The 11,213-nt window shown below is 52.6% G+C and overlaps 1 protein-coding gene across 1 annotated transcript; it reads left to right on the plus strand.

Annotated features, from left to right (window-relative positions):
• Window positions 1-681: 681 nt before the first annotated feature.
• On the plus strand, window positions 682-1,384 carry AYO21_11136 (hypothetical protein; the record flags this gene model as incomplete). Its single annotated transcript, XM_022661034.1, has 2 exons — window positions 682-978; window positions 1,043-1,384. The coding sequence occupies 2 exons, from the start codon at window positions 682-684 to the stop codon at window positions 1,382-1,384; spliced, it is 639 nt and encodes a 212-aa protein (XP_022506653.1).
• Between the last annotated feature and the right edge of the window lie 9,829 nt (window positions 1,385-11,213).

Genomic DNA, 11,213 nt, shown 5'->3' on the forward strand with positions numbered 1-11,213 from the left:
ATACCTACTGGGTGCCTACCTGCATACCTGGGGATTACAGCATCCCTCAACCCTACCCAACACCCGCCCAAACCCACCAAACCCACCAACCTCCTACCGACACACCAATCCTTGAGCAGTGCGGAGCTCCTTGGATGATGTGTACCTAGCGTCGAGTTAGTGCAAGCCACTTTCTGCCTCATTGGGAAAGGCGACAACTAAGGTTGCATAAAGGTTCTGGCTGACTGATGAAGGGACAACTGGGTCTTGCTGCACAGTGAGATAGCAAGCTAGCAGGGGTCTGCAGGATTAATGCGCCTTCTGAGAAAGGTATAGCTCACACTTCTCCATCTCGCGGCCAGGACCAGGGTCTGACCGAGACGCCAGGACCCAAGCAGATGCCATGCTCCGAGTGGGCGGCATTGGGCGGTGCTGGGCGTCCTTGAAACCACATAACCAAGGTTACTATGTTAGCAGTTTAGCAGACCACCCTCTACCCTCTCCTACCCACGCCAGCCTTGTGCTCGAAGGCCTTGTATAAGAAATGCCCTTGCCCCCCACCATTTTGCCTCAACTGCCCCTCTCCTCTTCAACCCACATTCTAATCAATTCAACTTCACACGACCAAGACAACAAAACTTTGGTGAAACCATCTAGCACATCCTACTTCATTGTATCATCGAACCACTTATCACCATCACCATGACCGACTACCGCTCTGCCAACGGCTGGGCCCAGCAATCCGCCAACTTCTCTCCCATCGACACTTCATTTCAATGGGACTATGCCGGCGTCCAGTCCCCCCGGAATATGGTCAGCCACTACAATGATCTATTGCAACGGGCGGCCGACTTCTACGCCACACTCGACAATTCCTTTGACAGCATGTCGTCCTCGGGCTCCGACAGCTCTTACAGATCAACGCCGGAGCGACGTGTCTCCCCGACGAGCAGCAGTGTGGTCGCTCAAGTGAAGAGCTCCATTCCCGACAAGATCGAGGTAAGCTTGACAAACAAAGTCACCGAAATTCCTGCCGAAACGTGCCGGCTGACCCAGTCCACAGAGGAGACGAGAACAAAACCGTTCTTCCCAGCGAGCATACCGGGAACGTAAAGAGCGTCACCAGAAGGAGCTTGAGGAGCAAATCACCCAGTGGCAGCAAAAACATCAGATGCTCTCTCGATCGTACTCGCAGCAGACCGAGGAAGTTGCGCGTCTCAAGGCGCAAATCGAGCAACTGAACGGCGAAATCACCCAACTCCAGTCGGGCTTGCCCAGCCTCTGTGGCTCGCTTTGTCAGTCGCCCCAAGAGTTTGATCTGGTGCCATTTTTCAACGCCGATGCGCTGAGCCCCCAGAGTACTCCTCGGCTGTCGCACTCGATGCCCAGCCGGCGCAACTCGTAAGGTTATCACCCTCCACGGGCTGATAACGTATGAGTGATTTTTCTGGACAGCATAGCGCAAGGCTGGGACGACACGGGAAGGGTCGGAGGGCGTTGAACGGATGATGGGGAATGCGGAGTTTGGGGGCATTTGATGTTCACTGGATGACCAAATGTGCATTTGAGCGAGAGGCAACTTGTGCATTCTATGTTGTTGGATTCTGAAACTTACGAAATGTGTGTCTGTGTGTTTGTGTGTGGATGGATGTTTGCATCTACGGGAGAGCAGATTCAGGGGGGGAGGGATTTGTCCTAAAAGGGACTTTACTCTTGAAAATGTCTTCTTGAGTCTACAAGGCCCATAATATTGAGTGACGATAACAGGCGCAACTGGCATGAGCAGCCTCGATCGAACAGAACTGGATAGAAAACTATTTTCTCCTCGACTTGGCTCACGCCAAAGGGAAGTCCAACCAACCGTATCCATTTTCCTTACATCTCCCAGAGGACTACCTCTTCATGTTTTGCACGCACTCATTCCTCCCCAAAGATGTAACAAGCGTCTCAAAATTACAAGTCTTGCTCCGAGTCTGCTGATACTGCACCGGTTCAACACCGGGTCAATCGCTATGTCTGGCAATGCCATAGTGACTGCTGTGGTGGTTTGGTGGGTTTCGCTCTACGTTTATGTTCGGCACCAGGTCCGGGCTCTCAAATTTCAGACCAAACCGTGCCAGGAAGTGGGCCACCCTTCTAAATCACCTTGGAGGGAGAGATAAAAAATACCAAGTACAAAGCAAAGAATGATCGACCCCTCCTTGGAAACCCTTGGTGGTGCCTTGGAGCCGTTGGTACAACATGAGGTAATGAGCTCAGCAGGTCCTTCTGAGTAAGAAGCCCCGACACTTACATAAGTTACATAACCACCTTGCCAGCTGCCAGACGTGCCAGTGACTTGCCAGCGAAGGAGGGGCCCCTGGTTTGGAGCTATTCCAATTCGGGAGTATCTTGGCAACTTCCCTTTCAATTGTCGATTGTCCACGTGGGGAGGAGTACGAGGAAGGGACGAGGGACTTGGTTAGAACCCGGAAGAGGAGAAGCCCAAACGTGGGCTGCATTCTGCGCCGACTCTTGACTTCAGACAGACGAATCACAATCTACATACGGTGACAAACCCCCTGTTGCCTTTTCGAGCCAGAGAGCACCGAGTGTTACTGAAGAGGGTGCCCTGTACGAGTCACCTGTCTCGTTCCATCTACTCCGAAGTCATAGTGTTTTAGCCATGTTCTCTTCGTTTCCCCGTTTGTGTCGTTCAAACCGTCTCAAGAATCATGGCGCTGATCTACAAGTCCTCCCGGACCATTACTACAGAGGTTACCTACGGACAAACTTGGTAGACATTGGATTCGCCAAGCAAGGCGACTATCTCAGAGGTATGAACCAATCAGACCTCGTACGCGAACTACCCAGAAAGGGAAAGGCTCCGAATGAAAGCGGGAGAGAGGGTGGGTTGAAAAAAAAGAAGAAGGGCGGGATCGATTATTGCTGCAAATCCCTTCCAGACACAATAGACATAGCCTCAACTATACTTAACTATACTTTGGGCTGACGAGGGAGCGAAGGAAGGATTTCTCGGGTGCCCGGCTTGGCTTCCTTCCCTTCACCCCCTCCTCCCCTAGTAAAGAAACAGGGCCCAAAAAGCTTGGAAAAAGTCTTGGGGGGGCCATTCAAACGACAACGGGCTGAATCATCGCATTTGTTTTCTTTGCCAGTGACGTGGGCTGAGCCCCTCAAGCGAGGGTTGCCTGCTTCTTACAACGAACAAGGGAGCAGTCGACAAAGACGAATACCATACACGAACAAGGGAAGAGGGGAGACCGGGAGGGGAGGGGAGTATTCTCCAACAATCCCCTGACTGCTCTTTCTTCCAGGCTTCTTACTCGTCAAGGACACGGTAATTTTTTATTTTTTTAATTTTTTTAATTACCAGAATACCAACCGCTACAAGAAGCAAGGGAAGGGCCACCACGGTCATGGGGGTTACCAGAGCTTGCCAGGTGCCAGGGCAGCGCAGCATCGTTACATAAGCCCTCTCGCTTCCTGGGCCACCGTTACGCAAAATGGAGACACATCGAAGCGCCCAATCATCCCCCAGCTCAAGGTCCCTGGTCCATAAGGGCACATGAGGGTATCATTTTCCTAGGGCTACCTCGTACTCCTACTTCTACTTCCTGCTGTACGAGTGTTCATACGAGGTATACTCTTACAGGGATATGGCGTCTCCTGGGGTCAACCGAGTCCCGGGCCCTGAGTAATAGCTCGCTCAACTCCCGCGTCCTGCTAACGAAAGACGCAATCCGGAAGGTACTGGTCCCGCTTTCTTCAGACGAGATCCTTTTGTGACAGGCAATCACTGCCCGTGGGAAGATTGCGAAGGGGGTCCCAATACGGTGTGTTAAGTGTCGGAGTATTACCTACGTGTTTGAGGAGCTGGAGGAGCACCCGAGCAGTAGTGAGAGACTTGAGCCCCCCCCCCCCCCATCTGGTAGATCGACTATGGACCCTTTAGGAAGTCGTACTCCACCCAGGGATCCCAACTCTCTCTGTCCTCCCTGGCCTCCCTGGTCAATGAGGGTCTTCGCATCCGGCGGCTAGCGAGGGGTCTTGGACTGTTCGAGACTCCTGCATGCCCTGGTCTCCTTGGCCAGGCTATGCCAATCGTGGGCAAAGTGACATGGAACTAAACCTCTTTAGACAGGTGCACTAATTTACTACCCGGGGGATGGGTTCAAGGGCAGGGACGAGGGGTCCCTCGTCTCCCTCCGAACCCTGTGGAAAAAGGATCCAACAAAGAGATGGCATTTATTTTTCCAAATACCTTGGCTTCCTGAGGCTTCTTGGGTAAAATTCCTTTTTGGACAAGTCAAAGATTCGGATGCAGGGAATACAGCCAATAGGACCGACACTGGTGACAGATCTTCGACTTGTTGTCCATTTACGCGGCCGCCCCTCATTCTTGTTTTCCTTCCCCCTCTTGATGAGTGGTTACCTCCGGCAGGCAGCGCTCTGGAGAAGAGGTGGCCTGACCCCCAAAGGGCTGTCAACAAATGATCCCTCAGTATACTTGTACGGGAGAGCCTGTCAATGCCATAACCCTCCCGTCGTGCTAATCAGGTCTTTTCCTTCTTTTGTGGGTTTGCCAGAAAGTCGGTGGATAGGGCGGCCGCGTCTGGGATATATCCACCAGATTCCGGAACCCGCGAAGTGTTGGCCTTATGAGAGAGACTGACGACGAGGAAGAGCATGCACCACACACGCCACAGAATTACTTCCTGTTCATCGACCAGATCGTCGATCCCCAGATGAATCGCTTACTCTGGTTCGATCCCGGTCCATGCAGCATGATGTCTATCACTCCTCAAACTCGTCAATTCTCAGGCCATCTCTACTCCCCCCCAAACCCGTCGCGTCAAGCGCCCGCTGGATCCCCCCCCTGAGGAAGATCGGAATCCTTCCGACTTCGCCGGCACCATTCAAGGGTTCCAAGATTTTTTTTTCCAGAAGACTGCCTGAATACTTTGTACGGGTATCTCGAGATCTTTGGCCATCTAAGGCATGCTCCACCGACAATAATGGGTAGGACCCCCTGCATCCCCGTTACACAGCGGCCAGCCAACCAAGCGCTCACACAGGCTACGGGCGTAGTAGGACGTAGAAAATCATCCACCAAAGGGCCCCTGCTCCCGTGACCAGCTACAACCGTGACGTCTCGCGACATATGAACCGAGTAGGAGTACCCCGTGTTCGATTAATGCCTGGGTACGAGGTCCAGTAAAGTGTCCGTTGGTTTCGCTTCGCTGTTAACCATGTCCTTGGCAGAAGTTTGTGCAGACTCCCTTTCCAGTTAGTTTGTTACTCGTACTCGTTTCGTAGTCAGGCTGCGCGTCCTTCAGCCCCTTCTTTTCTTTTCCATCTCATCTGCCAAGCTTGCCAAGTTGTTTGTGACTTGCACAGTAAGTCAAGTTTTAATCTCGCGTGCCCCGTGTGCGTGGCTCGAAACAAGTGAGGTAAGAGTGTATGTGAGTGAGTGGGTGCGTGAATGAGTGAGTCAGTGGCGCTACGAATCCTTCCTTGTCGCTCGCAAACCAAAAAAATTCCCGGGAATAGAACTATTTGCCGACCGCCCAGCCTCGGGGACTCGGGGGCTCGGGGTTCAGGCCTCAAGGGTCCAAGTCCAAGCTTCAGGTTCAAGCCCAAGCTCAAGCTCAAGCTCCAGCTCCCAAGCCCTCAAGCCTTTTTCCCACCGCCTTGACGTTTCTTGACTACCGAGTACTACTCCAACCGTGGACGCCCCGCAAGCCTGCGTGCACGCTTGTGGTCAGTCGGTAAATCTCCGGGGTTCTAAGCTAGACTTCTGCCTCTGGACTGGCAAACTGGGAAGGAGAAAGATTTTCTACGTCGTTGGCAGCGAGGTAGCTAGGTAGGTAGGTGGAGGAAAGAGAGGGAGACATGTCTGAGACTTTGTTTTTCGATATTATTCACGTTACATCATCAAGGTCTGTTTCTCAATCTCCACATGGGTATGTTGCCGAGAGTGCGACCAGAACCCCAGGACGAGGGTCTGGATATGCTTGACGACAAAAGTGTTTGAGCTGTTTTCTTCTTGCTAGAATCTACGAAAAAGCGGGAATCGAGGTAATCGAGCTGGAGCTGTCCGGAATACAGCTTCGTGTCGCAAAAAGATGCGTTGGCGGGCACGTAGCATGGTTCCCGGCGACTTGCTCCCTGCTCATGGAGAAAAGAAAAAAAAAGGGACGCGTTCCTCTGCGAGCATTCCGCGTCGCGATAAGTCTGTCCTGCGGAAACTGACTGCTAGGAAAGGTGTGGCGTTCTTGAATGCGCACGAAGATACAAGAGTTGAGGACAAATGTTGAACAGTATCGCCACGTGCAGTCACAAGAAGCAGCCATATCGCGATGAACCAGGCCTGCAAGGCTTTGAATGTGGGTCGGAAGATACAAACATTTTCTCATCCATTACTATCGTGTCCTTTTCGAAAGAACCACTCTATGTCGACATGGATTTTATCGTCAGGCATGGCCACGGCGAGATCTACCTCACATTGACCACACAATGTCATCATCCATTCCATACGTGCCTCTCCATATGTACTAAGAGCGCCATACATAGTGGCATGCAATCGTGGGAGAAGGGTAAGATGGGACGAACTTCTCGAGCTTGGTCGTCCTGAAGACCATCATTCTGCCAGTACTGTGCCCAGAGCAGCAACAACAGCAGCACAACCAGGCTCACTTTCCCTTGCACCTTGTCCTTTGAACATTCCAAAATACCAGTCTTGATTAGGACTCCCCAGGGCTGAAAACCAGAAGGAGTGGATGAGATTGCGCGGCTTCAAGAGGGGATCAATGCCCTGTCCATTGATAACCATCGTCCTTCCGATTCTCCATTCTTTCCATCGTTGGTAAACTGAATCCAGACAGTACAACCGAGGAACCCCTGCGGAGGGACGTATGTCGCACGGCGCTGGATGAGAGTGAGAGAGGGAGGGGCAAGCCACTGGGTAATCGATGGCCCTTATACGTGAGATCGGGCGATCGCGAGCAGATAGATCCACCTGCAACTGTGGAGAGCGCCGGCTAGCGCATCGACGACGACGCCAGGCCTTCGATATCTACCTACGTAGAAGGCCCCTCGGTACTTGTAGGACCACCAATAGCGGGACGAAAACCTTTTGCCCCCTAAAGCTTGGGTAAATCTTGGGTAAATGCTCCCGGGTCTCCAAAGGGGCCAAAGGAGGGGGGCCAAAGGTATGTTTTGTTGACCTGTATCCTCCTTTGGAATGGATATCAAGTTTACAAAGACGTCGGGGGGAACTCATAAAAAAAGAAGATCCCGAATTACGTTTGAAATGCCGAAGTACAAGGACAAAATACTTCCTTCGGACACCTGCCGTATGGGGCCGGTGGTCCGGTTCGTTTCGAAGTCGATATTGGGCTTTACCTCAACAGGGTAGTTGGTGGCAACAGTTTACTGCCTCGAAAGGGTAAAAGGGTAGGGGTGTCAGGGGGAGCGAGATGGCGATTGGACTTTGGAATCTTGACGACTTCCCCCCCACTTATTCTTATTCAACATTAGTCACCCATGTGCACTGTCCCTCCCTCCCTCCCAGAAAGCGGGGCCGCTGAGTACATACACGTACCTCGTGCCTGGGTCCGGGGGACAAGCTTCGTTTCGGGTCCCTGCTTCTTGATTGGTGTCGCATCAGAGGCGAGCGAAAACGAACAACCTTGGTTCCCCTGGTCGCATATGTTCTTTCCGGCAGCAGATCCTCGTTGAACCTCAGCTGAGCAGGTGGTGTGAGTAGTGGCACCTTGTACCTGTAGTGGTACGTCGTGGTCGCGGTAGCTCGACGATCAAAACGCCTTTTGCTGGGGAGGGTTTCAGCCCTTTTGGAGCAAGGGAAGCGCTAACGGCGGGTTTTTCCGGGGCACATGCCCTTCTTGACCCGTACGTAATATGCACCTTGAGCAAATTTTGAACGTCAACGAGCGTCTCAGATGGGTGACGGCGAGAGAGTGAGAGAGAGAGTGTGTGTGTGTGGTGTGCTATGGTAATGATTCAGCGGCTGGGAAATCCAGCCTTACGGGGAGGGAGGCCCTTCCCGTGAATGTTTTTTCGTGCCGTTTTTTTGGCCCTAATGGCCCGTCAGCATCCTTTTCCACCTCCCCCGTATTGCGGCCCCGGACAACTTCATACCTTGGAGAAGATCAAACAGCGGCGGCAGGGGACGCATCGGAAAAATCTCGAATACGGGCCACGATTTCCACCATGGTCGCAATCTATGTTGGAGAAAACCCGAGGCCGCATCCCGCATGCTCCTCTCGTGTATCTTTGACGGGGTTACGCAAATTCTTCAAAATTAATGGGCAATCTTGACTGAAAAGGACGAGGGTGTTTTGTTTTGCGGCAAGTTATGGGACACCATGCCCGGTCAATTTGTTGGTGGGTCTATAGGGTCTGTGTGGGCAAACTTTCCTATTATCGACTCCCCTCGAGAGAGCCGCTCGCGCAGTCGATGGGTAGGCTGGCTGGCTGGCTGGCTGGGGAGCTGACAACACCGTGAGATCAGTGTCGTATGTGTGTATATCCCGAGATGTAAGCCATCGCGTACCTACTCGGTATACTTCACACAATGCGGGCCGCCACGCGGCATTCAAAGATACCTCGGATCCGAACCGTGAAAAAAGCTTGTTTCGAGTCGTGTTCAACGGCGGGGGGGAGCAATATCTATGTTACCTACCACCCTACCACTCTGCCTACCACTAGCTGCAAAGGGTATCCCATAGATTTCCTAGGTGGGCGTCGTCAGTACCCGTTTCGTTATCAGACCGTACCTACCTACCTACCTACGGACCCTGATGTCAGAGCCCACAACTTGGCGGAGGGGGATATCAAAAACGGCTGTGGGCCAACACACTGCAGGTACCCTACATTTTGAACAAGCCTTTTTGTACAGCGTCGTACTTTGTCTTGTACAATGGTTTGTGGTTTGTGGTAGAGAGGAGTACGTCGTACTCGTACGGGGCTATCAGAGTCTGTTGCGGTAACGACGGTGCAGAAGTAACGATACATAGGTATGTAGTATTGTGGATCGCCAATCCACAATCCACTGCGACTTCGACTCGAGATTTTCACAATCTCTCATGGGACAGTGACAGCCAGTACCGCATTGATACCGGCTTGTCCGTCCGTATCTGTACGAGGTACACGGCACTTTGCGCTACTTGGAACAAACGCAACCCACCCCCCCCCCTCCTCGGGTACGCTAAACCGACTTCGGGAATGTCATTCTGTGTTTCGGTCCCGAAAAGGAAGTGGACCAGACCAGGCCAGACCAGGACGACCATCTCAATCTCATATTTTCGATCCAAAGTCAGCCCTCTGGGGGAAGGGCGGGACCCATCGCTACTTGAAGCAAAGTAGCCCTCCACTGAGGCGCGCGTGGGAACTTGAGTGTCTGGCCCGCTGACTCAAAGGGACCCATTTATCAACGCACTTACACACACATCACACCCCTGCTCTGCTCTGCTTTGCTCCTTTACCTTCCCTCGGGATGCCTCTGGGATCGCTCCCATCCAATCCCTCGAGTTTGTGTGGGTATTTTGACTCGCCTCGCCTCGTCTCTGGTCACGAGCCTCGTCTTATGGGCCCCCAAAGTCAGACGTGCAGCAAAGCTTGTGCGAGACAAGCTTCCGGCCCGTCTGCGGGACAACACATCGTCTTCGATGGCCGGGCCATGAGGCTGTTGGATGATGTAGATGGAAAGATTGATCAGAGCTGTTAGAAGATAGGTGAGTGCCAGCCTGGAAAAAGCCACATGTTAGAATAGAGAAGCAAGGAGGCAGGTATCGGAGCAGAGTAGTGTGAACCCTGGGGTACCATTGGGGTGTTATGACATTGATTTTGATCTGTGGCAGGTTGCGTATGAAACTTCGCGTGGCATCGACAAAGATATCGGTGCTGACGGCGGCAAGCTGTGCATATTCCTCTCTCTCCCCCGACCTAATCCTCATGGCCGTGACATGCTTGCAAGGCTTTGTAGTCTTTGAGATTGCGTCGCCTTCGAACCGGCAAATAAGTCCATTGCTCGCCGTGACCGTGCACACGAAGGCATTGAACCCCGGTCGCTCTTTTGTAGGTTGTGACACATCAGCTTTTACTCACGATGCAACTGGGACAAGGGGAGCCGCCATTGCCTGCAACCCAGAGGGTGACAAGTCAGCACTTCTGTCCCCTGCGATCAGTATGAATGCTTACATTTGACTCCTTTTCGCCCTGCAGAAGTTACACGGGACTGGAGACCTGTAAGAGCCTTTCGCTGGTGGTCGAGGCTATGCTGACCGCGGCGAGGCTGTGAAAATTGCCTGTATATCTGAACATGGATGTCGCTCCAGATAGAGCTACTCGAAAACATGCGGAGAAGCCCTGTCTTTCGCATTTGATTGTCGTACAGGGCATCTTCACTAGTCACACTGACACGCTAGTCCGAGTGTAGGAATATAAAGCTACTGATACTTGGAATGACCAATCAGATCCACCCCACTAGCACTTAGCCAATAGTATTACGATATCCTCCCGCGCAGGAGTCGGCAGACATTCCTATCTGAGCGATATAATCCTCGGTTGATGGAGGCTCTGCCAGCCTGATCCGAGACGTGACCGTAGCAGAGACTCTCCTCGTTGCTCTGCCTAGTGTAAGATGTAGATCCTTTGGATAATTCCAGAGATCACCCACAGTGTGACCACTCGTAACCTACTCGGCCCGCATTTCCGCTGCCCTCGGCCCGGAGAGAGCCTGAATTTGACATTTTGGGCCGGACTCCGGAACAATAGCAACCGGCCAAATTGGGTTAAGGCGCCCCCCACAAACGAGCTACCTCACTCTAACCTGTTTGGCTCCGAAAGCCACCCATCTTCTCCAGCTCGAAGTTTTTGTCTGAGCGGTGGCCTCAGTGGTTGAAATAAAGACGAAAGCGCCTTTGAGGACATCGTGTGAACCTCACACGGGCCCCCAGCCAACCAAGGTCCAAAGTAAACCGTAGGGGTCGCGATCCGGATGTAAATCCCGAGATCCCCAATCGGACGCCAACCCCCCGGAACGGATTATTTTTACTCGGACGATCGTGCACAGTTATGTCCGAGCTCTGGGCTCCCGTTTATCGTGTCAGGCATTGGGGATTGTGTTTGTTCAAAAAGCGACAACACACACCAGCCTTCGGTATCAACCCATCCTAGGTCGACAAGAGAACGGCTAGACTCTCCAAGACGAA

This window comes from Fonsecaea monophora (genome assembly GCF_001642475.1).
Source record: "Fonsecaea monophora strain CBS 269.37 chromosome Unknown Scaff145, whole genome shotgun sequence".
NCBI classification, from domain to species: Eukaryota; Fungi; Ascomycota; class Eurotiomycetes; order Chaetothyriales; family Herpotrichiellaceae; genus Fonsecaea; species Fonsecaea monophora.